We start from the raw sequence: 27,156 nt of genomic DNA on the forward strand, positions 1-27,156 counted from the left end.
GTGCGGGGTTGATAAGAGTCGTCTCTCCAAAGGATGTTGTTGGACACCCACCGTTCAGCATACAAAAACACTGGGATAAGGTAAAATTCTGACATTTCTAATCTTGTGACAAGGTATAGAAGATCGGGTTCTATGTGTTTAAATCGGAGAGCCTTATTTCCTAGAGGGAAGAAAACTACCCACGGCTCTCCTAAGTTCCCAAGATTGAGATTCTTGCTGAGCTGCGTCCCCCATTAGTCCAAATTACGAGAGCCTGGTATCATTCCTCAAATGACACCGAACTCTGAAGAAAGTCACCCCTGACCTGTTTTGGGTATTTTCGTACCAACCAACTTGACGTGTCATGTCGCTGTGTCGGGCTCAGAATTGGACTCGAAACCTGCACTCTTTTGAAGCCACCCAGATTCCACTTCCCAGTTAGAAGAATAGTGGGTTATGCATAATCGGAATTATAGCATTTGAACTAAACGCATATCCGACCATTAATTTTGAATGTTCCTTGTCATTTTCTTCTTTTGTGAGTCGGCCTTCCTATTTTAGATGAAATTACCTCGTCATTGTGTTTGTGCCTGTGGAGGTGGGTGTTTGGGTCGAACTCCCGCGGTCTCACTTTTTGATCTCTGGCTTTCCAACTGTGCTTTCACTGGTCAGGTAAGTCTTGCTTGGACTCTGTGCATCATGAAGTGCCTTGCCGCGCTTCTTCAATTTGGTTTTGGTGCGGTTCAAACCCCAATGTGTTCCCGCCCCCTTCCAAGTCTGGAACAAGGGCATTCTTCAAAACAATCAACTGAAAATTGCACTGTCGTAACAAAGCCGCTTTGTTTCATGCACCGCCATTGATTCTGCTGGTGCCTTTGACTGTCTTACTGTTGAAAGTGGCAAAACTCATCTCTTTGTTGGTATCATGTCCAGAATTACTGTTTTATCTATTTTAATCAAGATCAGTCGGGCTACTTGGCGGTTCTTTAATCACTTGGAGGTGTGAACGTGTGGTGCGGGTCGAGGTGAGGGTGCGTGGTGCTTTTGGGGTGAACGGCTCGGTGCGTTCGAGTGGTTGAGGAGTCTGTTTGTGCTTCTTTCCAGCCTTAGTCAAGTTGGCGAGTCTTAAATACTTCGCTGAAACCATAGTTCTTTGTCGTGTTTGGCGAATATGTGGCTAGCTAACCGATTTGCTCACTGGGGTATCTGTATCAGCGCTGTCGTCCTTCAGAATGCGTACCGCTTCTTGGTAGCTGAGAAATGGTGACTGAGTTTCTCACAACGGCATTTTGGGCCTTTAATTCTTTCATCAAAACGAGGATGAGGGCAATATCCTAGGAAATGATGGCCATGGTTGAAGACAATCCAAGTCCCGCACTATCAAGATGATGTTTATAATCTCTACCTAGTATAATATCGATGAAACCACGAACCAGTACAAACAATCTTGACACATATCTCGCAAGTTCCGCTGCATGAGTACCAGGGGTAGCCAGCTCTCAGAAAAGTACCTCTACCATCCTCTCAGTTTCGCTCCAAAGCCACAATGTGGACCGTTTGGCCCCTCAAACTGCGTCTTATCTGGTCCATACGTCTGACAAAATCCAGGCCTGACTCTCCAATCCGACGCCCAGTATGATTCCCAATTCCCGATAGCTCATACCCGGCAACGCAAGGGCCACTCCAGGGCCTCGCCTCCTGCCCATCTGCGGCTCTTAGGACTCCCTCAATCTTCCCCTGGCGCGTGAATCTGTCCACGAGAAGCCACCGCACAATATGTGGGAAACTCCTGACGTACTCAAGGGCGTTTCTGAAAACGGGACTTCCATCGACCACCGTGTGGTACGATATCCTGGCGCCATGACGTACAAGTACCTCGACGACATCTAATCTACCCTTTAAACAAGCAATCATGAGCGCGGAGCCATCAGTAGAACCCTCGGCGTCGATATCCGCGCCGTACCGAAGCAGCGTGGGGATGCATTCCAGCTCATCTCTGATCACGGCGTTACAAAGCGGGCTGACGAAAGCTTCAGGCGTAGAGTTGGCTAGCTCCGACGCTTCCTCAAATGGAAGGCGCTTGAACAGCCTGAGTAAAATTCCATTGGCCTTGTTGTGGTTGAATTCGATTATAAGTGACACGAAACCCTTCCGGATCTCCCCAACCTTTGAGAAGTCGAATCCATGGTTAAAAGCAATACCAGAGAACTCGTTGCTGAGGATAATGTCGTGGACGGGCGTGTAACCGGCCTTGTCGTGCCTATACGGGTCCAACCCGAGGCTCATGAGCCAGATGAACATCTTGGGGCACTTGGACTCCTCGCCGCAAGTGTTGAGTATGCTCATGCCGTCCGAGTCGTAAACGTGGATGTCGGCCCCGTACTCCACGAGCAGCTTGGCCATCTCCAGATAACCCTGCTCGACTGCAAAGGTCAATGGCGTGTAGAATTGTGAATTGCGGAGGTTCGGGTTCGCGCCCTTCTCTAAGAGAAGTTTGGCCCCATAGATGAAGTTCTGCCTCGCAGCCTCGTGAAGTGGAGTGATGTATTGCTCTCCGTCGGGCATATCTACGTCTGCGCCGTTCGCTATGAGAATTTCCATCATCTTTACAGATGCCTCGTCTACTGCAATAAGCAATGGAGTCCATCCCATTTTGACAATTGATAGTACTTCCGATGAAGTAGCACGCTGATTTATGACTCGATTGATGATTGAGTCGACCATTGAATCGGGTATGGCTGATGTGCCATCAAGCGGTTCTTGAGAACCGACCCTTGGGCCAATATTCGTGCCTAGTTTTGGCCAATTGTGGGTTGCTTTAACTAGCTCCAGGTATTGCCTAGGATTCGCTCTTATGTGATTGACAATCAGTTGAACTCTGTTGTCCTGGCCACTGATGACAGCACAATGAACCGGACTCAATTCGTGTCGGGTCCAGCTGATCCGCCCGAGAAGCCCTGTGGCAAATTCTTCAAGCTCTGTGCTTGAGACGTCTCCTGGCTGCATCAGTGCGATATGTAGAGCAGTGCAGGCCGGATACAAGATGCGAGATGGTCCTTCCGGGTACAATATGTGAGATGGAGCTGCGAAGTGACGGTGGCAGCGGTCGGCGTAATTCCAGGTAGATATCCCAGAATTCAGAAAGAGACTGCCAATGCGGAATCTGCCCTGGATTGCGGCAAGGACGATGGGCGAGCACTTTCCGCAGCTCATTCGGATAGAGTTTAGGACATCGGGATCCACCATCTGGAGAACTCTCTCGCAAGATTCATGATCATCATCCTTCATCAAAAGCTCCAGCACGCCCCCAATCACGTCGGACAAGCATCCACGTCCACCCTTCATGTCCCGCGACCAAGTTAATATTTCCATAAGAAAAGGCGAGAACAACCGGACCAACTCGTCGGAGCCGAACCTAAGTGCCAGGGCAAAGGCGCCGGCTATGTCTATATGACTGAGAGTCTTTGGGTCGAGCTCGAGAAGAGGCCGTACAGCCTCGACACGGTAAGTTTGCACCGCTAGCATCAAGGGATTACAATGATTGCTGTGTATTTTCGCTGCAGGGTCTGCTCCATTTTCAATGAGGATCCGAGCGCAAGATCCGTTGCTAGAACGGTGAGCAGCGGCAAAGTGTAGGGGCCGCCAACCTTCGTCTGTGGCAGCCTCAACGTCGATTTGGATGGAATTGATGTAGAATTTAAGAACATGGCCATGCCCAAAAGCAGCTCCAAGGTGCAGCGCGGTACAGTTTCGCATTCTCCTTTTGGCTGGAAGGCTAGTCAGGTCGGCTGGCGAAAACTCGAAGGCGCAGCGCTTGGCCCAGTCAAAGTCGGGCCTGGTTGACATGATCTTAGTCAGTATGATAAGGTCGCCTTTTGCAGCTGCAACCAGCGCCGTGTCAAGACCGCTGATCCAGGAAGCCGATGGGTCTGCCCCGGCATCTAGTAAGAGCAGGGCGGCGTGTGTCTGCTGCTCTCTGACATAAGCCACAACCATAGGCATCCCAGAAGGAGTTGTAACGTTGGGGTCACATCCCTTTCGTAGCAAGGCAGACAATTTGTAGTCACGATATGAAACTCTACTGTCGATGAGTCGGAAGAGTAAACCGATTCTTGAGGCGTTGACATCGTTCATTTTGCTGGCATCAGCATGAGCAAGGACCTTGTCGAACATTGACGAATCGCAGGAGTGTGGCAAACATGCAGCTTCGAGCGCTGAGACGTTTGCTACTCGCGTATGGACGGAGACGCCTAATCCAAGCAGTATGTCCACAAGAGTGTTGTGGTTTTGATCGACAGCAATCTTGAGGCTCAGGGCTGCATCCGTTGATTCCTTAAAACTGTCCCCTTTGGCCGAGGCCTGCAAGATTTTTGAAACCATGGGTACCAGCCACGGTGGCCTACTCTCCCGGGCTAGATGTTTTAATGTCCAGCCAGAGAAAATTGGTATGAGACAGCATTGCTGACGCTCCTCTTCATACTTGGCCAAGGCCTTCTTCTCGATCAAGCAATCAACAGCGACGAGCATAGATGGACCGGCCATCGACCCCGCCGGCCAATCTCGAGCCCATCCAGTTAAAACTGTTTTAGCAAACCGTTCCCAGAGCCCAGCACCAGTAACGTCTCGGTAGTCGAGAATAACTTCCGAGAGGAGACAATCATATGCGGCTGCATCGAGCGCTTTTGAGTTGGCGGGATGATTGGTGGCCCGGCCCGGCTGAGGAGCGAGCAATGCTGTCTCGTTGAAAGTAGAGAAAATGGTTTCGGCCGGTGACAGTCCTTCAAAAGTTAGGCCGGGGTCTTTGTTGAAGTCTTGGAGTCTCTTAACCAGGGATTCTGAAGCAGACACGTTGAGGAAATGCGTGGCCGTTCGGCCCTTGTCGTCAATCAATAATGGATCGGCACCAAAGTCAATCAAGCTGCAGAGCAGCTCATCCGAGCCCCATTCAACAGCTAGGAAAATAAGAGGAGTTGGGCTTTTGAGATATTCGTCGTCGGGCTGGCAAATCTTGAGCATGTGCAGAGCCCCAACAGGAGCTTTGATAGTCGGCTTGCGCTGCTTCTTCATCTGGCTGAAGGGATAGATGATAGCCTGGGCAATAGGAGTCTGGCCATCTTTCATCAACCCCTTCAGGTTTTCGTCCTTGTGCTCGTCGTTTTCTTGAAGGCAATCTAACAGCGCCAAGTCGGAATTTGCAGCCGCAAAATGCCAAATATTGCGACCACACTCATCGGTGTCTGTCGTTCTGGCGCCATGGTCAAGGAGAAGTTTGAAAACCTCCGGTGACTCAGACAACATCAATGGCGTTTGGTCGTTGTTGTTGCGGACGTGCACATTGACATCTTCCCCCGACTCAAGAATGGCAGCTACGAGAGATGCGTCATCGGCTTCGACAGCATAATGAAGAATGGTCGGGCCCTTGGGTGGTAGTGACGATGATACATCGCTATCAGACGATCCTGTCGATAGACTTCTTGATCTGCTAATTGGTATGTTCGGGCTCCAGCGAGGGTCCAGTATGAGCCGCCTAACGACTGCAACCTCGCAGTCTTCCACTGCGTCTCGAACCAGGTCCATGTATGCAGCGTCCGATGCTTCAAGGGGCCGTGATCCACGAACGGAAGAGGGATTATCCAGATCTAAATGGTCTATAATATCATAGACACCGGTGACCAATAACGAGATGTCATTGTAGCGATCATATCGGGGGACAGCATGGTCTAGAATCACAGGCAAGGCACCCTTGAGAAATGAATGTGTCGGCGGCGGCAACGGAGACGGCCAGTATTGCAAAAGAGAGTCCTTCCCGTGGAACAGCTGCACAAAACGCTCGTCGAGGCTTGCTCCTGATCTAAGGATGCGTAATAGGATCTTTGAGTCCTGGAGTGACTGAGAAGAAAGAAATGCCAGTGTTGCCAACGAAAATTCTTCGTCTCGATGAGGGCCAACTGACTCCGCCGTGCATGAAGCGCCCGCGTCCAGAAGAGCATCAATTGTGTTTTTTTGAAAGCTGCTGCAGGGCTTACAGTTGGCTATGAGCTGCATAGGGTCGTCAACACGCCCCAACAGTGCAGTTGGGCCAAGTAGGGCACAATAGAGAGGTGTCCCCAAAGGGCTTGGCTGGTTGACGTCTTGTTTCTCTCGTAATATCAAATAATTGCAAAGGCGATGTAAGCCCATCGCAGCAGCGACATGAAGGGTACTGAGTGAATCATCCGAGACTGTTGACATTAACCGAAGAAATGATGACATGGAGAGAGCGCCGGAGGTCAGATTGAAGTGTTCCGGCCACTCTTGCCGAGCGTACTCCATGAGCCATTGTTGGAAATTTGTGCTTTTTCTTGGGTGGAAAAGAAGCTCGAGGTCTGTATCAACAAAGGAGTAGTGCCAACGGGCGATTTCCGGCACACGTTTTGCACATGAAGCGTATTGCGGGTGCGCCACGTCTCTCTCGGCGACGAAGAACCGGTGAGAGTAGCAGTCGTCCAGCTTGTGATCGAACTCGGGGCTTAGTAGAACTTTTAGACACTCCTGAGCAGCGGCACAACCACTTGAGTCGGAATCATCTGCTGCAGCATCCAGACTCCCGGGAATCGACCCAGGCGTTGTGTCAAGGCGTTGCTTCCGTGAGCGCTTGCGTGGACCGGTCGTGGCCAAGCAGACGAGCAGCGCAGCCCAAGAGTTCGTCTGAAGAGCAGTGTTAAGCTGGCCTTGAATTTGACGGATTTCTGATGCGACACCAGCAAGTTCAGACGCCCCGTCCTGCCCACATGAAGATTCTTCCGAATGTATCAAACTAAGCTCATCGAGGGCGCCGGCTAACGCGTCGAAAAGGCTGTGATTGAGAGAGGCAGACAATGCGGCCTCATCTGCAAAGTCGTCGAGAAGTAGAGAGAGGCTATGAAGGGTACCGCTAAGCAGCCTGATGGTTAGGCGCGTGTCGGACTGGCGGATAGAGCGATATATGGATTGCGTTTTGGCCTGGATCTCAGAAAGCGCTTGTCCTAGCTGCTGGGCAGTAGCCATTCTAGATATGGAGCGCTCCGAAGCTCGCACGCCGGTGGTGATGCTGGGCGACAGTGATGTTGCCAGATGGGAGAGCGACGCTCATAACGCAAAGTGGGCAGGGTGAGGTGGCATTTGATGGCGGACGATAGAAGTTATTTGAGTGTGGAGTCATAGATTCCAGCCGACGTCAGCATCGGCGTTGGTTTGCAGTGGTGTAGGGCTGAGTGACACGGCTGTCCAATCCCTCTACCAGTGGTGTTTCAGGCACCGGCAGGCAGCAGTTACAGTGATCTTTGGCCTCACTTACCTAGTTCCAATGCCGATTATGTAAGACACCCTTTTTACAATATGTGGTGCTCCTCCTTAATACTTGGCCATCTTACTGAAACGATTATCCTTAACGTTCAGTTTTCAAAGAATCAAAAAGAATTGTGAATAACTGCTTGCAACCTTGATTAGATGCACCAACAAGAATGATACCTCAGAGTAGTTTCTTAGAACACAACATCTTGCAACGACGCTTAGAGACACCTCAGTTGTATTTACGCGAATGAATGTTTTGCATCTTCAAATAATAATACTATGAAAACGCTTAGCTGAGCCGACCTGACCAACAAGCAAATGGCTCACATGCCTTTTTCTTCTTCTTTTTTTCTGGGCATGTGAGATGTCCTCCATCTCGTCTACTTTTATATAAAATAGCGACTTCCCGACTACTGTCAACGATTATAATAGTCACCAGACCAAAATGGCGAAAGAAAAAACAAACATCACGACATAAAATGAATGGCTTATTTTGCAGCAAAAATAATAATGAAAGGAATATTTCATCTGATTTGAAATGGTCCTATATGATGCTACAGCAAAGTAGAGTTGAATAGAAATGTTGGTTGAGGTTGGATTACCCTTCAAATCCAGTTACAATGACATGGACCACTTGTCTGAGACCAGACTAGGAATTACTCAGTCAGCTTTTACAGTAATGAAAATGCCATCTATGGAGAATTATGATAGTCATGAACGCTTTGTCATGCACCAATCACTCTCATCACTTGGTATGTTCTTCTTTCTAGCTATTGTTGCGTTTACTCACTTGCCTAGACATCCATTCATTCACCGCACACGATAAAGTTGGCAACTATCCTCGAACTTTCTCATCTGAAGCTTAGTTGATTCGTAAGAATCACCTTCCGGTGACGCTGAGTACGGAATCTTGCCAATCCGTTATTGGGACAACTTTTTGGGTTAACACTGGACTGAATTCTGCGTTGTCATCCTCAGCGGCAAACTAATTACCCAGGAAATAACTCGATGGTCTGTACTAGCAGCCTAATGTTGTTTGCATTTGTCACTCTTTGCTATTGGACTTATCCACTATTTATTTATTTTCAGAATAGATTCATGCTTTTCCTTCTTCAGTCTAGCAACGATTCTAAGGATGAAATGCCCCACCGTTACTTCTCTATCGCTGCAACCTTCCTTGCCGTATTGTCCACGATTGTTACTACTGCCCCAAGAGCTCGATTTAACGACTGTGTTGCTCTACCACACATCGCCCAGTGTCGCCTGCTGTGCCAAATAATGCTTTGTGACTTTTGATTTCCAGACACGGCTGCGAATATGAAGATCGGCATATAGTACGCGCGGTAACAATTTCAGCAAGACTAGCGCTTGAGGCCGTGGGCAAATTATTAGGTACAGTATCAGCTTGCAGGAGGCTTGGTGTAGAACGTCATGAGTGAGAGTATATGGTTACAAGTGGAAAGACAAAATCAAAATGAAAACAAACCACAGGCATCAAGCCAAGTCAGCTCTCGGCACATTTGAGTAAAATTGGCTTTGGGCCGGACACCACGCTCGCCGCCCCAGTGCACGTGAGGATATTTTATGAATGTAATCTGGCCTATAGAGGCCGGGACCTCGTCGCGTCACTGGGTTGCCCAATGGCATTGTTTTGTTTTTTTGACCTGCGGTGTGTTTTCTTCAGCGTGGCACTAGGCAGGCAGGTGGGCGTGACCAACAGGCAGAATTAGTTCCATTTCTCCTTAAGCCCTGCGCTGAGGCCTTTTAGGATCTAAATCAAATGGGCACCCCGCGGTCTGAGCACATGAATGACATGATTCTGGACGAATAAAAAAAGATGGAAAAAGTATCGTCTGTGTTATGTTTACACAATTAAGATGACGGCAGCAGTTGTGGGCGGCCAGTGTTATTTGTAGCTTTCGCGGCTCCAGCCGAGAACAAACGCGGCGCAAATATGATTGGCCTTTTGATGAAGTAGTAAAATGATCCAGAACCACTGCCCGAGAGTCGGAAGATCTGAGCTTCTTGACCGCCATTATCTGCCTTTGAAATCTTCGTGTGGCGAGTGATTCAGGCCTTCGTAAACTGTTTAAGCCGGACTACTTTGGGGGTCTGGCCCCCTAGGCTGGCCCAGCTATGGTTTCTTCTCCGGCAACGATGTCAGCCACGGTTCTGCCTCGCATATGAACCCATTGATTCACGCATGGTTTCCCCACAGTGTTGTCGGTTGATGGTGGTGGTGGACGGTAGGGGCGGAGTTGATGGCTGAACATTGCATTGCCAGCTGTCTACCACGTCATCTTTGATGATGACAGAACTTTCTTATTGTGGCTTACTTTCTTGCCTCAAGCATCCAGAACTCAGTTCATAAATGGCTCAGCGGGGAGCAATGCATGAGCATTTGGCATCTGTCTGTTGGAGGCTTGACGGATGTCTAAGGCACAGAGTTGGGTGTCGAAAAGATACAGTTGCCACCATCACCAGCGCACAGGTCTGAACACTGTGCGCCATTCCCCATTTCTCGGCCAACACGTCCTACCCTGCATTAGCATTGGCATTGGCACTGGCATCGGCACACAAGCTAGCAAGACTATGCACGCTCGGCCAGTCACACACAAATCACAGTCTCTTTCGTCCGAACTCGTTCCCGCCCGTCTTGCAGCCGCTACCCATGCAAGGACTGCCTGATTACCGGTACCTCGTCGCCCGGGCCAGACGACGGGGTATGATCGACTGATTACCCAGCATGGGCCTCTTGTGCCTATACTACTGCGACCCGCGATCCTCTCGTCAGCGAACAGTGTACACCGGGCCAAATGTCGATCCATTCTCACCTGACGACGGATCCAAATCATGTACTAAAGTACCTTCAAGGGACGGAGACCTGATACGCCTAACAGGAAATCAAACGCACAGCCGCTCTCCGCTCTTCGGCATCTTCCACCACTCCTTCCACTCCTTCCAGCCGCCACAGGCAATGGCCCGTACGCAGCTGGCAAACGTGTGGCGACGGAATTGCGGGTGCTGTTGGTCTGCCGGCCGAGAGAGATACCGCATCTGCACATCCCTCACACGTCCCAACGCTTGCCAACCCATCAATCCGTCATCAGGGAGCGACATGTTCCATTTGATCTACGACATGTCGACGATAACCGAAACATTCATTTGCACTGAAACGCCAACACGGCAGGAAATCTTTCTTCCTTCTCTTGGCCGAACCGAGATTAACGCGCCCAGGTACAGACATGCCATGGCTGTTCTCAAGGGGCTCCCGGCAGCTGCTGCAGGAGCATCCTCGAGATCGCTCAGCTCTCCCCTCTCACTCGCCTCTCGCTGACCGCCGCTTGCTGCGTGAGGCCGTTTTTTACCACTCATGTGCGGGCCAATTGCAGCTTGCGACATCCCACCGCCGCCACAGGCCAAAGCGTCGCAACGGCGTCACTCCCCTTCATTGAGTCAACGACAGGGACAGGCAATCCAACTAGGCGGTCAGGGAGATACCAAAATAGCCCCTGTGGCACTTCCTCGTCACGCAGTGGCGGGAGATCGCCTGCCATGTGGACCAAAATCCCCTGGTCAACTGGTCGTACCTACGTCCGTTTTCACTGTCCATCGTCCGCACCAGATTTCAGATGGCAAGGTCGCTAATTGAACTGCTTACCTTAGCTTCTGAAGAAAGGGGTCGCTGAAGGTGCCGGGTGAGGGAACTTCTTGACGCCACCACTACCAGCTCGCGAGCCAACCAGGCGCACGGTCTCCTTGCTTTTTCATTTTACGTGTACGTGTGCTTGTGTGTGCCAGATTCAGTGTGTTCCTGGATGACCCCCAGTAGCGAAGTCGGGAACGACAGACCGACATGTAAACTGGCCCGGAATCGATAAGGCTTGTTGGCCGGGACGGGGCATCTCATTCTGAAGCCATCCCACCAGCATCTGCAAGTATGATCGACACAACGCCCCCTGCAAACGCGAGTGAGCTTTCATTTTAGACCCGAAGTCGTTGTTATGCAACGTCCGGGAACGCCCAGCGGAAACCGGTTGTCGTGTGCGTTTGTCACTGTGGCCCTGGGCCTAGCGAAGCCGACCTTCCCCCACAGGTTCGTGGCGTCGACCTAAGACATGCTACTGACCATGGTGTTCAACAAGCCTGGCACAACACCAAAGAGACCCCATGAGTGCGAGTCAGGGCCCGTCCGCCGGTGCTTTGCTATAACCACCTGCATCCGCCGTCTTTTCCATCACCAAAGGAACCACCCTACTGCTCATGGTGCCATGTGTTTCTGCCGTCCGTTACTCCGTATCCTCACACAACATACCATGTGTCGCGGCGTAGCCTTACCCAACGTTCAGTATAATCTCTAAGATCACATTCGTTTTAATAATTAGCGCCCTCCCGCCCTTTACTGTCAATTCGTCAGGTCTGCCTGCGTGTTATTACACATTACGTTCTTTTCTTGTCACTCTTTTGAACTGAATCACGACCATGTCGTACACATCGCGAAGATCACCAGTTACACCACCGTATGATGATGACTATATCCACAGCCCCCAGGACTTGATGCAGCAAGGCTTCAAACCCAACTCGACATCATCGTGCCTGCCACTCCCTACCATGGCGTTCTCTCCGCCAGGGACCCCTCGAGCTGGACGGCCAAACAAGATGTCTCTAAGATTGAGAAGCAACTCGGGCCTGTCTTTACATACAAACGAAGACGCCTTTCGTCGCTATACCGACTACAACCCCGATGGATCACCAAGGTCCCCGACGTTTGGGCCTGGCATCTGGTCCAGCCTCGACAGCGTCTCGACGAGCTTGCGCCGCAGCTTTGCGCCGACTGTTATGGAGGTCGAGCCAGACATGTTGACCATACCGGATCTCCTGGGGCGGGAGGTTTTCCAGATGGTTCTCACAGATGCCGCCACCTCCCAGCGCTTTTTCCAGTTTGCCAAGAATCGCGGCTGCGGCCCCGACATCGAGTTTCTCTTGCGAGTCCAGGAATACTCGCGGTCACTGACGCATTTTGGGAAGCAAGCGTCATCAATGATGACGCCGACGAATCTTCCCTCTTCAGTGTCCAAGTCGCTCAACACCGACATGAAGCAGCTGACCAACTCGGTCCTCCCCGGCCTCGAGACGCTCTTTGTCGAGTCAACACGCTGCGTGGAGCAGAGGGTTTCACGGACCATTTACCCGGCATACGTGAAGCACCAGCTGGCTCTCTGCACCTCGGCCTCGTTGACTGGCAACCGCAGTCTAAGCTACCCCGGTCTGGCCGAATCCTTCTGCCTTACGGACGTGCTCATCCCCGACAACCCAATTATTGCCGCCTCGGATGCTTTTGTGTCGATCACAGGGTACTCGAAAATGGAGGCTCTGCCGAAGAACTGCAGGTTCTTGCAGGGAACGCTCACCGACCGCGACGCCATCAAACGCATCCAAGATGCCGTTTCGCGGGGGGAGGAGTCGCTGGAGCTCGTTCTCAACTACCGCCGGGACGGCAGCCCATTCTGGAACCTGCTTTTCACCTGCCCCTTGCTGGACGCCTCGGGCACGGTCCGGTACTACCTCGGGGGCCAGATCAACGTGTCGGAGAACGCTGGGGAATACAAAGACCTTGTCCGGTTTCTCAACTTTGGGCCGGCCCTAGAGGAGACAAAGGACGAGTCCTCGGGCCGAGAATCTCGCACCAGCCGCCGGATGAGCCGCGCTAACAGCCGCGACACGAAGCAGGAGCGGCGGGCGAGCCTCCGCAATCGGGATAGTCTGCACAACAAAGGGCCCCCCAAGAAGAGCATCTTCCAGCCTTTCCGGAAGCACGGGCGGCACCACAGCATCACCCAGGAGAAGTCGGGGCCGCCGCTGAGCATCGGCCTCGGCCTGGACAGTTTCCTCCGGGTTTCGCGCTCGGAGGAGCGGCTGCCGCTCCCGGCGCAGACGCAGTCGGCGTTCCCCGCGTACAGCCGCATGATCGTCCTCCAGAACACCGAGTGCCAAGTCGGGTTCCCGCCGAGGACGTCATCCCTGCCCGCCGACCCGAGCAAGAGGAAAGTCGCACAGCTCAGCGTTGCGTTCTGCTCGGCCCCGGCGCTGGAGGCCCTCGGGCTCGAGCTGTTCGCCGACAGCATTATGCACCGAGACATCTTTGCGGTCCTGTCCGAGCTGGCCGACTCGCCGTCGATAACGAAGAGCTTCAAGAACACGGTGCGCGAACGCATCGTCCGAGACGGAAAGTCGGCGGCGTTGGACATCATGCTGGGCGGCGGGTATCTCGCGCGCAAGGGGAGTCTCATCGGCCTCGGCGGGCGGTCGTTCAAGGACGATTCAGACATCAACACGAAGAAGCATGGCCGGCCGGCCAGCCGGACGGGGTTCGCGAGCCTGGTCGGCGAGGCGGGTAAGATGGAGAAGCTGACCAGCTACTGGACGCCGCTGAAGAACGCGGAAGACCAGGTCGAGTGGATAGTGCTCATCATCGCACCGACGAGATGAGACGCACCTTATGACCAAAACTGTAATTATAATGCATATGAATGGAAGGGGGGAGGAGTTTGGGACTAGCGGCGACCGTGGGTTGTGTATTTAGATTGATACCTCGGATATACCTTCATCTCTGCACCAAGCTGTCAATATATTGGGCCTGAGAAACATTTGATAGCTGGATTTCTTTTGTCGCCTTAGACGTAATTACTATGATCAACATTGAACGTCTTCTGATTCTGGAGCTATCGTACATAATGGCGCAATTGCTGCTATGCAATTGTGGTTCCACTTTTGCAACAGGAGCTGAACAGCAAACTCATAGCTGTCAAACGGGCCAACGGCCTTGCCACAATTCAACGCCAAGCTGTAGCTGATCTATCAGTTTAAGTATTGGGACGAAGGTCATGAGTTACGGCTTTTGCCCCCCACTCAAGCTATTCGTAAGATAATGCAACAATGATTACTTCTGCTTTGACGGTAACAGCACTGCTGATCCATCAAGCCCTATGGTAGAATTGCGGGAAGTTGTACGACAGCCAGCAGCCGTGGCTTGTTAAGGTGCACTCACCTCCGTGACTTGAAGAGTACGGCTCATCTCGAAAGATGTGGTCGTTCCATACCTTACAAATGGTCTTATGAAACAACACCGTAAGAACCGTATTTGAGGGCAAGACCGGTGGCAGTAAACCGGCAACCTGGGCCCGCGCCCGCTTTTTGAACATTTACGGAGGCATAAAATTTGCATCTGATCATTTCAGGGGAGATGATGGAGGGCGAGCACGCCTTCAGCAATCTTGGGGTATCCCGTCTCGCCCTTCTCCCTTCATCTCACTCCAGATTGCGGGGATCGGATGAGATCCGGGGGCAAGCTCGGATAAGGGGTATCGTGCATAGACTACACAACGGCGTCAAGACCCTTTTGCAAGGAATCGCGCGTCCTCGAGTCCACGTGTATGCCCGTATACGGGGAAATGGGACGCTGCCTTGGGGCACGCCAAGGCCGCGAAAGCCAAACCCCCACCTTCGTTCTGCACCCCAATCGTTCACCCGCGGCCGGAGGCTAAGAAGCCCATTTTCTAGAACACCAGGTTGTGGCCAAATGAGGTTCTGTGCAGACGGGAACCCTAAAGCTGCCGAGCAAATACCACGTACGCAGGCGTGGGAGTTGGTGGCCGGGGCCGGACGGCAGGACGACGGTGGAGCGGGAACCATGCGGGGAAAAAGGGCCGATCGTTTTGTAAGGGATCCGAGGACTTTGCGTTGAGCCTCCACCACCAACAGGGACGTCAATATTAGTCAAGACGGTGCCAAGTGGAGATTATCACGTAAATATTAGCCAACCTGTGGAGTTCGAGCCGTAATGCGCGCCTGAAAACTTTTAACAAGGCGCATCTGTCAGGTTTTCTTTGTTCGACTTTTTGGGCGATCGGCCCATTGACTTTTCCAGGTGGACGTTGGGGTACAGAACGCAGCTGCACGTCAGACCGAGCAACGGAGGCGGCGAGAGTCGACGCCTTCACGCCCTTGGGTGCATCGAAGAAGCTGAAGCGTCCGATCCGAGAGCAGAAACCTGTGATGGCCTCCTTTTCACCGTGGTCAAGACGTGCGGAAGCCGTCCGTGGTGGTGGATGAGGCTCCAGTGCTGCAGAGGGTCCAGGTCTCAAATCGCCACGCCGAGTGGGCCGGGGGCGGGCCCGAGTCAGTCCCTTGGTAAGGGCCGTTGGTGTCACCCCGTGCCCTGCGCGTTTGCGGACGCGCCGAGATCGCCTCGGCAGATGGCTCGTATGACATTTCGCCTCGCTGCTTTTTTCAACTTGAGAGCCGATCACGGCGCATTTGGTGGATTATATCAAGAATCTGGTCCCGTCCATAAGTGGTCATCCTGAAGGATTTCTACCGGTTTCTCCAGACGTCGTGGTTCCCTCCTGTTAAACCACCTTCCTCCTCCCCGTCTCCCGGATCAAGTTCAGACCTGTGACTAGAAAGAGTCATACTGAACGACAAACAACTCGGTGACTCTTTTTTAAACGCCTCCCAATTGGACGCAAAGCTCGCGTTCAATCACTACAACCATGGGCAACGAAGCGGACCTGAACAACAACCAAGCCACGCCCGAGATGGCGGAGGCACAGAAGCAGGCGAAGAAGGACGGCAGCAGCACCACCGAGCCGGCGCCGGCCTACGTGCCCGCAACGACAGAGGAGAACAGCGTTCTGGCCGGAGAGGATGGTGAAATCATCGATTACAAGACTCTCACATGGTGGTACGTTGGACCTCGTTTTCGACTCACCAGTATGGTCGCCGGATACTAACTTTCGACCGATAGGCAAGGTGGTATCGTCCTGATCGCCGAAACCGTTTCTCTGGGTATTCTTTCTCTGCCCTCCGTGTTGGCCACCGTCGGCCTTGTCCCGGGCATCATTCTCATCCTCGTAATGAGCTTCCTGTCGACGTATTCCGGACTGGTCCTGGCTGAATTCCGCAACGAGTACCCCTTTGTGCAGAACTTTGGTGACGCCGTCGAGGTTATCGGAAAGTCCATTGGCATGGGTCCTCTCTTCCAGGAGATCTTCGGCTGGGCGCAAGTCATCTTCCAGGTTTTCGTCATGGGCAGCCATTTGTTGACCTGGACCATCTGCATGAACACGCTCACGAACTCGTCGACCTGCACCATCGTGTGGGCTGTTGTCGGCCTGGCCGTTTTCGCTGTGCTCAACTTCCCGAGAACGCTCAAGTACACGAGCTACATGTCCATGGCTTGTGAGTCACCCGGTGTTGGACCGATTTCCCGCAAAGTGCATAGGGCTGACCGAGAAATACAGCGTGCTTGTCCATTACCCTTGCCGTTCTCATGACTCTTGGCGACGTCGCCGTCGACCGTCCCATCGGCACCGGAAGCATCGAGGTTGCCCGTAAGCTCGGCTTCACCGGCGCTTTCCTGGCCGTGACCAACATCGCCATTGCTTTCTGTGAGTCACCATTTTCTCCGCTGCCGCGATGATGGAGCGCAAGCTAACAGCCCCGCAGCGAGTCACTCTTGCTTCTTCAGCGTCATTGGAGAGTTCAAGAAGCCCGAGGACTGGCCCAAGGCCCTGGCCCTCCTCCAGATCGCCGACACGACTCTGTACCTCCTGGCCGCCATCGTCATCTACGTCTTCGTCGGCCCCGACGTCCCCTCGCCCGCCCTCTCGGCCGCTGGCTCCCACACGATGCGCAAGGCCATCTGGGGCATTGCCATCCCTACCATCGTCATCGCGGGTGTCATCTACGGCCACGTCGCGGCCAAGTACATTTTCTCGCGCCTGTTCCGCAACACGAAGCACATGGTCCGCCGCACAAAGCTCTCCGGGATTGTGTGGATCGCCATCGTCGTCGGAATCTGGGCCATCTCCATGGTCATTGCTGAGTCGATCCCCGTCTTCAACAGTCTTCTCGGTCTTATTTGCGCCCTGTTCGCCTCGTGGTTCTCGTACGGCCTGCCTGGTATTTTCTGGCTGTGGATGCACTACGGCAACTGGTTCAAGGACGGCAAGCAGATCTGCAAGTTCTGTGCCAACATGTTGCTTCTCCTGACTGGTTTCCTCATTTGCGTGCTCGGTCTCTGGGCGTCCATCGAGACCATTGCGACAGAGAAGGGTACCAAGCCGTGGACGTGCGCTTCGAATGCGGCGCGGTAAGCTGCGGGCACGGATTGACTCCCTCGTAGCCGAGACAGTGTGTAATAATGTAATTTGTTAACTTCATGACTCTTCATTCTGCTGGTGATTTCCATTTGTATCGGCCACTAACGTCACATCTTGCCCATCTCGAGCATCACATGGCAACAGGACAAGCAGTGGATCGATATTGGTGGAAGCCAGGCCAAACTTTACACACTGGAATTTCGAGGGCGCGCAACGCAATGACGCTGAAGCACCTACCCTTGTTGTAGGTCATTGTAGTCCGTAGTGACAGAAGTGGAAAAAAAAGAAAAAAAAAACCATCAGGGACTTCGTCACGTGGCTACGTCAAGTCGGCGTTTTGAACACCGACCACCGACCACTGACAAATGAGCGTAGTGGGTACGCCCTTGTCCCAGCGTCTTATCTGCTTATCTCATCCTGCTCAATCTCAAAGCCAGACTTCAATATCCTTAGGGATTGACTCACTGCTTGCGCTTTGCCCTGAAACTAAAAACCCAACAAAAGACTGAAAGCCACCAATGGCCGTGACAGAGTCAAGTCGAGCTCAAGTTGTGGGGGCTCTGGCCTGCCAAAGAGACTCTTATCTTCGGAGCTTGGAGGCCGAGGTTATCTCTTGTGAGAAACGCCCACCTACGACAAACAAGAAGAATGGCAGCAAAGGCAAGGCCGCGGACCCGGCCGGAGAGAGTGGCGCCGAAATTTGGTTGATTGAATTTGCCGACTCGGTTCTTTTCCCCGAAGGTACTTTTCATTCTTAGTAGCTGTTTGATCCCCAAAGACTAACGAACCTGGGGTACCAGGCGGAGGCCAGCCATCTGATCATGGAACCATTACTTCGCTGTCAAGCACATCGGCAACTCCCATCCCGATAGAGTTCGTCGAGCGAGTTGGTCTGCGTTGTGTATATCACTCACCTCAACCCTTGACACCTGGTGATAGAGTGCGCCAGGAGGTGGACTTCCAGCGACGATGGGATCACATGCAACAGCACACAGGCCAGCACCTCCTGTCAGCAGTTATGAATACATACGACAACCTGAACACTGTTGGCTGGGGCATGGGAAAAAGCGGCGCAATGAACTACGTCGATCTGCCTAGGAAGCCCTCTGACAGCGAGCTACAGGCTATCCTGTCCAGGTGCAACGAAATCATTCGTACTAGCCTGCCAATTGCTGTTGAAACTCCGGATGACGCTAAGGTTAACAAGATGCCCGGTGACTATGACCAGAGCAAAGGAGTTGTCCGAGTAATCCGCATCGGGGATATTGATCGCAATACGTAAGGTTTCCCCTTCGATGCTTATTGCACTTGAATTCTGACATTGAGTTCCTAGGTGTTGTGGCACACACCTCTCTCAAACATCGCACATCTCGCTCATCCTGGTTCATCATGGCGAACCAGTTCATGGCAAGAACTTCCGTCTTTACTTTTCAGTTGGGGACCGAGCCATCAACCTTGCAACAGCCTCCATTGGTGCGATTGGTTCTATTTCTAGGCTCCTATCATGCAAGAGCACTCCCGAAGAGGTGGTCCAGAGCGTGAAGAGCACGCAGAGCTCGGCTACGGACCTCAAAAAGAAGGAGAAGAAGCTGCTCGCCGAGATTGCCGAGTTTGAAGCAGAGGCGGCCAAAGCCAAGTTACAGACCAAGAAGAGCGTATGGGTCCACCGCGCTGATGGCAACGCAGACTTTGTCAAGTGGATCACTGTTAACGTCAAGGATGCCGTCGCAACAAGCGGCGGAATCGTCGTTGTGGCAACCGGCGAGGAAAAAAAGAGCGGCCAGCTCATAGTTCTTGGAGAAAAGGCCGGCGTCGAAGCGCTGGTAACAAAAATCAAGGAACTCGTGAAAGGGGTGAAGGGAGGTGGTGCTGGGGATAAGTGGCAGGGCAAGGTCGCTGCATGGGATAGGGGCACCCTAGAAGCACTTAAAGATTTGGTAGAGGAGTTTGCTTGAATTAGCTATACACAACAAGAATAAAAGGGCCAATTCCTAGCCGCTTTACTTAAATCATGCTTTGAATCCATTGGTTTCAAGCCAAAGTCAACCCGAGCTATGACTGGGAGATGGCCGAGAAACCCGAAGACTTCCGGACTACTTTATTCGATATCTTCCAATTTCTTCATTTCCCCAGAATCAAAATGGCTAGAGCGATAGTTTGCCTTTGTTGCAAAAAGAAAACAAGTACAATATTATTTAAACTTCAACTTCAAAATATTTCCTAAACCATCTTGAGATCATTCTCTGCAAAGGGATTTACCATCCCGACCCCCGAATCCATACATCCACAATCTGGGTCTTCGACTTGCTTGAGTCTACTATCAAATACCAACCGTACAAAGCACCCGTGACACAGGCATGGTTCGGGTAAATATTGACAGTCTGTCCAACCTGGAGTGGAATTGGCGGTAGATCAGACTCGCTCTCTGAAATCGAGTCCCACGAGAGGATAGAATGCTCTTGGCTGATTCTCTCGACGATGAGCCTTCTTCCTTCTTCGGAACCAGGATACGGTTGTCGACCAGTAACTCCCCATCCGCTGTATGACGGGCAGGGTTCTCTGCCCAGCCCTAGCGTTCCAACTGCAACTAGAGCCTCCGGTTTTTTGCGCTCGCCATCATTGTAGATGCTGCAAATCTCTGCGACAACGGAGATAGCAACCTCGTCTTCGTAGCTACCAAGTGTGATCCTTGAACGAGTGGACATTTGTTGCATGTCAAGGATAGAGTAAACACCCGCATGAAGTTCGAGCGTTGTTTTGAGACCCTCCTGCGATCCTTTTTGAACATTTTGGATTGCTGCGCGAAGGCGTTTCTCGCCAGCATCGCCAGAAGCTCCTGTTGTCAAATTCTCAATTGAGGTTACTTGGGGTGAAGCACCGACGCTGATGGTAATTTTTCTTGACCTTGTACTGGCGAGAAGACCTTTGTTGGCACAAAGTGCTTCCAGGCAGCCTTCAATCTCTTCTGCCAGATTGTGCATAGCCTGATCGGCTGTTTTGTCTTGGTAACTGAGACTGCTATGGGAATATAATCCCACAAGGGTCGCTCGGCCTTGCTCATCAAGCTGAACAAGCCGTTCCAGTAAGCCCCCCTTGTTGAGAGACAAAGCAGGCAAGCCAGCCCTGTGATAGCCCGTGTCTATCTTCAGGAAGACTCCCACAGGAAGACCGCTCAGCTCGTGCAATCGGCTGACTGATTCAAGCTGCGAAGGATGGTCAACAATGACGGTGAGGCTGTCTTCCCCGAGCTCCTTGTTCAAAGTCGCGAGTCGTTCGACTTGCGAACCAAGCAGAGGAACTCCGTAAAGGACGTTGACCTGGCGGTCGACAAGGTGGTACTCCTTCAGAACAGGTAACAGATACTCAATCTCTGCCACGGTTGAAACAATAAAGTTGATATTTTGCGAGTTTTCTCCGGCTTGTAAACGTGCAACTTCTTTAGTCTGCAGAAGCAGTTAGTCCGGGATACCATATTCGAGACCGCCTGTAGCACTACCAACCCAACGTTGACGTTTGCTAGGCCCTTGCAGCGGAAAAAGATAACTAGGATGCGATGCAGCCTACCTTGTGTGTTTTCACATGGGCTCGAAATTCCACTCCCAAAGCATCCACGGCGTCTAGCATGGATTGGCAGTGCCTCCGGACCTTGGCTGCATCCAGGACGACTGCCGGCTTTGGGACGGTGTTTACATCCTTGCCGACGTAGAATTCCCTCAAGGTTTCAATTGAAGGCGTGAGCCGCTGAGGAATAGGCATTTTTGATGTTGGAAAGTATTCGGCTTGGAAGATGAGCGAATGGTCCTATGACTTTGCAATGGCGGACTAAATCAATTCCGTTATCGTCTGGTGAACAAACCCAATACCGCTTTGCGTCTGGCGGCAACCAGTATTTAAGTAGGGTGAAGCTAGAACTCTGAACCGCGCTTGAAAGATTAAGCGACTATAGGAATTTTGGGACATTTGTTAACAAGCTACCAACTTTCCAATCCTCTGGAAGTGACTCAACGCCAATTGGTATTACTTCGACCCAAAAGTTCCTTTGCCATATACGCATTTCCCACGTGACCCCCCAGCGACGTGAATTCAAGCGGTCTTAAACCTCCTGGGGCTCTCATGCCCCTGCATCAAAAGTGGAAGACAACTTGACTTCCATCCATCGGCTGCACGCTCAGCCCTGATTGTCGACCAGGGTTGAATGCCACTCCACCAATCATTGACCCCCGAAATGATGCATCTGGTGAGCGCTAAATGCTGGTGCCTGGCATAGCCAACCCCTATGAAGACATTTTAAAGATGGAGGCAGCCCGAGACGCGCTACACCGCAATGCACAAAGCATATATGGAAATTGGGCAGGCATCGCAAATCAAGCTCGTCTCCCAAAATTTGACATCATTTTTAGATTATTTTCCTAACGCCGCTATCTAAATATGACAGTCTATCCATACCGTCCCCTCAATCTTCCGCACGAAACACGTATCCTAACAGTACACCCTGGCAAATTCGCAGACGCCATAACATGCAACCTCTCGCACATCACCATCGCCTCACCAGACGAGCCTTACGAAGCCCTCAGCTACTGTTGGAGCAAAGGCGTAGATCGTGGTGAGGACATCGGCCCTGAGGTGGAGATCCCTTGGGCCGTCTACGGCGAGGACGAAAATGGCAACACTATCTCGGAATCCGGTACTTCGAAATGGAAAGACCTCGTCGACCATCCGTACGGGGGCGAGCAATACATTCGTATGGGAGGCAAGATGCCTGACGCGCCGATCACCTGCGACGGCGTCGAGGTCATTATAGGCGGCGAGCTGTTCCGTGCCCTGCGCCGCATCAGGCAGGAGGACCAAGCCCTGCGCATATGGGTTGACGCCTTGTGTATCAACCAGCAGGATTTGGGAGAGCGAAACGAACACGTAAAAATCATGGGAAAGGTGTACGCGGGTGCGTGTCAGACGCGTGTGTGGCTTGGTGAATCCACAGAAATGGACTACCATGCCGTTCGCACGCTCTCTGCCATCTCGGACGTGTTTGAAGACTTGTTTGTGAAGCGCAAGGTCGTGGACAACAACTCGACACTACACGAGGTCCAGTGGCATTTCTACAACAATGCAGAAACGCATCGCTTGGACTGGGGGCTTTTGGCTGAAATGCTTAACCGGTCATGGGTAAGTTACCATCATTTCTCCTGGACCAGGGTCTTCATTAAAGCTCAATGATTGTTTTAGTTTAGGCGCACATGGATTATCCAGGAGGTCGCCAATTCTAGCAATATAACAGTTCACCTGGGGCAAATACAGCTTCCATGGGACCTCTTAACTAACGTCATCCTCGCACTCGCCGAATACAAATTGCAGACTCTCATCAGCGAATGCAAGGCCTTCAAAGCTATCGGATGCATGGAGAATCTTCGAAAGGAGCGGATCGACAAGTCGTTGGCGTTTACGTCGATGCCATTCCTCACTCTGCTTGAAGAGCTAAGGGACTTCAACGCAACAATCCCTAGCGATAAGATATACGGTATCCTCGGTTTGACGGATCACAAGGACGATTTTATCGTCGATTACTCACTGTCGCCAGAGAAGGTATTTACCGACTTTGCCGTGGAGCATTTGAGATCTGGCTCTCTTGAAATCCTGACGCACTGCATCAACCCATCAAAGCCATCTACCTTGTCTCTGCCATCGTGGGTACCAGACTGGTCCCGTCCGGGCTGGGTCGAGCCCTTTCGTATCCGCGAACTACAGGCCAAGGCCGCCGGGGACACCAAGCCTGAACTCATCGTTGACGCGGCCGCGGGCATCCTACGAATCAAGGGGAGGGTGGTTGACGTAGTCGCCGAAGTAGAGACCAAGAAGCAGATTCCGTCTCTGAATCAACTGGGTCCACTAGATGGCGGTACTGACGACCCTGAGAACGGTGGTACCAGCGACCCTATGGCCCCAAATATGGCGGCGTATGGAGGGCCAATCTTTGATGCCGACATGGGTGAAAAGCCAAAAAGAAACATTACAGATGGCAACGAACCTGGGGAAAAAGAAAAGCCACTCAATGACGCCGAGTACAGGCTCAAAAAGACGATGGATAAATTGGGTGAACATTCGGAGAAGTGGTACCGTAGCGTCATTGACGTTGCGTTCCCGGACAAGAAAACTACGCCTCAGATGTGGGAGAACCTATGGCGGACTTTCATGTGCAACCGCACGAGAGACAACAAGCGTCCCACTGATGAGTGCGCGACTGGCATGGACATCTACTACAAGAGCGTGCTGGAGTACGGTAAGGGTGTGGCTAGGATTTTGGAGGAACGAACTGACCACCAGATTGCGTGTCATGGCCTGGAGCCACAGGAGCAGGTAGCGTATTATATGAAGGAAAAAGTTGCTTTCGAGACGTTTATTGGAGCGCACACCAAGTGGACTTACAATCGGCGGTTCTTTCGGTCCGAGAATGGCCGATTTGGCTGGGCTATGGACGGAACCATGCCCGGAGACTTGGTAGTTGTCCTTTATGGGTGCGACTTTCCGATTATTCTGCGTGGAGATAAGGATGACAAGTTGCGCATCGTTGGGGATTGCTATATCAATGGGCTCATGGACGGCGAGGGACTAGAGGAAGACGTTGCGTTTGCAGAGATAGAATTTGAGATTATCTGAAACTTGGAAGGACACCAAATACAATAATTATATAGCACGAATACTTTTCTCGTTCAACCCATTTTACTCCAACAGACTCCACACTCTAAGAACCCGAGCAAACAATATGCGCTGCCGTAGATTTAATGTCCCGGGAGCTGAAGCCAACTCGGAACTCTATCGGCCCCTGGGGAATAACCCAGGTCTGCGACGCCACATCCCAGTAGCTAAGATCCCTCCGTAACACCTCAAAATCAATCGTCTTGGACTCTTTTGACTCCAAAAAGACTTTTTCAAACCCTCGCAAAACTTGAATGGGCGTGCCCTCGGGGACAGAGTCTTGAGGCAAGGACACGTACAGTTGAGGAACCGTGGCACCAGCAACAGACCCAGTATTGGTAACGCTGGTAGTAACTCGAACCAGAGGCTTCCAAAGCTCTGGGTTACCGCCTGGAGAGTTGGGAGTGGAGGGGTCTGGCGTTGTAGTAACGTCTTTGACCAGTTTGTTAATCTTCAACGATGCCTGCAGTTCGAAAGTAGTGTAACTGAGACCAAAGCCGAATGGGTATAACGGGTCAATATTTCTGGCGTCTAAATGACGATAGTCGATATAGAGACCTTCTGTGAAGTTGGCCTGCCATGCCGTGGGAGATGTGACATCTGCCTCAGTGAGGTTGACAACAGGAATATCAATATCCTTGGCGTCGACGGGGATTGAATATGGCAGCTTGCCTGACGGGTTCACGTCGCCCCAGAGAACATCGACGATAGAGTTTCCTGACTCCTGACCGGGCAAATGGGCAGCCAAGATGGCTGTGACATTGGGATTGTTGGCCCACGGCAAGGTATTGATACCAGCCGAGTGCGTCACGACGACAGTATTGGGGCACCGGCGTGCTACGTTCTCAACAACCAGTGTCGAGTTCCAGTCAGCCTCATAACTTGTCCTGTCATAAGCCTCAGAGGCAAATGTATTAAGAAAGACGAGACAAATTTCCGGGATGGGGAACAAGCTGCTGAAATCGCCGGCAGCCAGCACCTTGTTGTTGAGAATATGCTGCACACGAGCACCGGTCTTGCGGGCGCGTGCCTTGATAGCTTCAAGTGGAGAAATAAGATACGTGTGGCGACCCGTACCTGAGCCGCCGCCAACGGAAAGCGTACCAATCTCGAACCCGGCTCCGAAGACTAGCCCGTCAGCTGGGTCTGCAGCATCGTTGCCAAAGATACCGATGTTGGTCGGCTTCTTGAGCGGGAGGGTTCCATTGACGTTTTTGAGAAGAACGGTTGCTTCAGCGCCCAGCTTGCGGATCAGCTTTGCATGATCGCGCTGGACATCACGGCTTGGTGGCGGCTCAAAGGGAAGCATGTCTAGCAAGTTAGACTGAGCCGCGATCGTGAATATAATGGATGGGTCAACAGTAGGGTAGTCGGCGCTGTCTTGCTCGAAGTAGTAGTACTGCGTCATGATCAACCGGATCATCTCATCTAGACGGTCCTCGGACACAATGCCGTCATTGATCATATTGGTAATATTGGTGCCCCAGTATGTCTCGCCTGTCGAGATTTGGGCATGACCAATTGGCCCAGGCATGTTCATATCCAGCCCATTATTGATAGAATCTGCCCCAGAATGCGTCGCGAACCAGTCGGACATGACGTATCCCTTAAAGGCCAGCTCGGTCTTGAGAATTTTGTTTAGTAAGCCTGAGTTTTCGCAGGCGTACGTCTGATTTAAGCGGTTGTAGCTGCACATAACACTTGCAACACCGGCTCGGATGGAATCGGCAAAAGGCCAGAGGTATAGCTCATGCAGGGTGCGGTCGTCGATATTGGACGAGATTGCAGCGATTTCCGTGCCATTTTCGAGCCATGAGTTAGATCGTTGAGTTTCTTGTTCGTTGCCAATGAAATGCTTTGCGCAGGCTTGCACGCCTGAAGATTGCATGCCATCGATTGTGAGTTGCATGGCGATGCCAGTGAGGTAAGGATCAGGCGAAAATCCTTCCCAGTTGCGTCCTCCTAGTTGATTTCTGCCCAGCGGTCCAGCAACCGGGCTATTAAACGCATTAGTAATTTGCAGCTGCAAGACATGGAATGACAGCGACTTACCCAAGCCCAACATGAACGCCCTTGTCGTGAAACTCTTCACCCAGGGCCTTGCCACGCTGGTAAATAAGCTCCTTGTCCCAGCTGGCGGCCGTTGTAAGACCAGCCGGGAAGACACTGACGAGGTCGGCGCGGTCCAGCGCCGTCGGACCATCGAGCAGGCAGAGGCCGGGAAAGCCGATGCGCTCGATCGGCACGATGTTGCCGATGCAACCACCGGCCTCAAGTCCGAGTTTCCCAGTCACCATTTGAGTCTTTTCCGTGAGGTTGAGCTGAGCCACAAAGGCGGTCGCCTTCGCCACGGCTGCATTCCAGTTCCGAGCTGGAGAAACTGGAGACACTGCTGGATGGGCTGGAGGGACCGGAGAAGCAGCTGATTGTGCTTCCAGAAGGGCTACCCAGCTGCCGGCGTCGAATAGCCTGTTGACATAGGAGGCCGAGGTTAGGATGAGGGCCGTGAGGCACAACGCGAACACGCCTGTAATCCATGGTCTGGTCCATTTTGGCAAAGATAGAATAAGTCTGGATTGTTTGGAAGGGTAGTTGGCTTGTTTGGTAGCGTGAAGAAATTGGCTCTGATCGGGCATCATGTCGGTCGAGAAGCTGCAGGACCGGCCCTTAAAATGAAAAGAGGTCTTCTCATCGTCGGCAGCTCGGGGACGCAGAGCATTGATGCACATTGGCTCTCGGACAGTCGGGTCCATGGCGGCGGAATCGATCTGTCGATGTCGTTCGTTACTTCAAAAAGAGTGCACAGTCTGTTGGTGGCGGTGCTTTAACACATGACACGGCGAGGGAGGCACCCGGGCGTAAGACGGTCAAGTTTCAAGAATCTGGGGTAGAATGACACGAACGTTCGACGCCTGAGTCCCTGTGGGCTTGTTTTCCGGTGCCGTCAGGATGGATCTTAGTGGCTGGAGGGTGTTCGAGAGTGAATTGTGAGGGAGGATTGTCGGATGGA

At 52.1% G+C, this 27,156-nt stretch overlaps 7 protein-coding genes across 7 annotated transcripts; 4 read left to right on the top strand and 3 right to left on the bottom strand.

The window, feature by feature from the left end:
- Window positions 1-1,503: 1,503 nt before the first annotated feature.
- EsH8_IX_000340 (ankyrin repeat-containing domain protein) lies at window positions 1,504-7,005 on the bottom strand (the record flags this gene model as incomplete). The annotated part of the gene is made up of 2 exons (XM_083266676.1): window positions 1,504-2,600; window positions 3,129-7,005. 2 exons carry the CDS (start codon window positions 7,003-7,005, stop codon window positions 1,504-1,506), a joined length of 4,974 nt encoding a protein of 1,657 aa, XP_083130241.1.
- Window positions 7,006-11,772: 4,767 nt separating this feature from the next.
- EsH8_IX_000341 (uncharacterized protein) lies at window positions 11,773-13,779 on the top strand (the record flags this gene model as incomplete). Its single annotated transcript, XM_083266677.1, has 1 exon — window positions 11,773-13,779. The coding sequence occupies one exon, from the start codon at window positions 11,773-11,775 to the stop codon at window positions 13,777-13,779; it is 2,007 nt and encodes a 668-aa protein (XP_083130242.1).
- A 2,063-nt stretch (window positions 13,780-15,842) lies between these two features.
- On the top strand, window positions 15,843-17,447 carry EsH8_IX_000342 (transmembrane amino acid transporter protein-domain-containing protein; the record flags this gene model as incomplete). The annotated part of the gene is made up of 4 exons (XM_083266678.1): window positions 15,843-16,033; window positions 16,097-16,530; window positions 16,593-16,739; window positions 16,798-17,447. 4 exons carry the CDS (start codon window positions 15,843-15,845, stop codon window positions 17,445-17,447), a joined length of 1,422 nt encoding a protein of 473 aa, XP_083130243.1.
- Window positions 17,448-17,971: 524 nt separating this feature from the next.
- Window positions 17,972-19,408, top strand: EsH8_IX_000343 (Threonyl/alanyl tRNA synthetase; the record flags this gene model as incomplete). The annotated part of the gene is made up of 3 exons (XM_083266679.1): window positions 17,972-18,194; window positions 18,254-18,731; window positions 18,787-19,408. 3 exons carry the CDS (start codon window positions 17,972-17,974, stop codon window positions 19,406-19,408), a joined length of 1,323 nt encoding a protein of 440 aa, XP_083130244.1.
- Window positions 19,409-19,708: 300 nt separating this feature from the next.
- EsH8_IX_000344 (uncharacterized protein) lies at window positions 19,709-21,209 on the bottom strand (the record flags this gene model as incomplete). The annotated part of the gene is made up of 2 exons (XM_083266680.1): window positions 19,709-20,896; window positions 21,018-21,209. The coding sequence occupies 2 exons, from the start codon at window positions 21,207-21,209 to the stop codon at window positions 19,709-19,711; spliced, it is 1,380 nt and encodes a 459-aa protein (XP_083130245.1).
- Window positions 21,210-21,881: 672 nt separating this feature from the next.
- On the top strand, window positions 21,882-24,107 carry EsH8_IX_000345 (uncharacterized protein; the record flags this gene model as incomplete). The annotated part of the gene is made up of 2 exons (XM_083266681.1): window positions 21,882-22,619; window positions 22,680-24,107. 2 exons carry the CDS (start codon window positions 21,882-21,884, stop codon window positions 24,105-24,107), a joined length of 2,166 nt encoding a protein of 721 aa, XP_083130246.1.
- An 85-nt stretch (window positions 24,108-24,192) lies between these two features.
- On the bottom strand, window positions 24,193-26,899 carry EsH8_IX_000346 (beta-glucosidase; the record flags this gene model as incomplete). Its single annotated transcript, XM_083266682.1, has 2 exons — window positions 24,193-26,143; window positions 26,199-26,899. 2 exons carry the CDS (start codon window positions 26,897-26,899, stop codon window positions 24,193-24,195), a joined length of 2,652 nt encoding a protein of 883 aa, XP_083130247.1.
- Between the last annotated feature and the right edge of the window lie 257 nt (window positions 26,900-27,156).

The sequence above is a fragment of the Colletotrichum jinshuiense genome, chromosome 9 (assembly GCF_051148585.1).
Source record: "Colletotrichum jinshuiense chromosome 9, complete sequence".
Taxonomy (NCBI): Eukaryota; Fungi; Ascomycota; class Sordariomycetes; order Glomerellales; family Glomerellaceae; genus Colletotrichum; species Colletotrichum jinshuiense.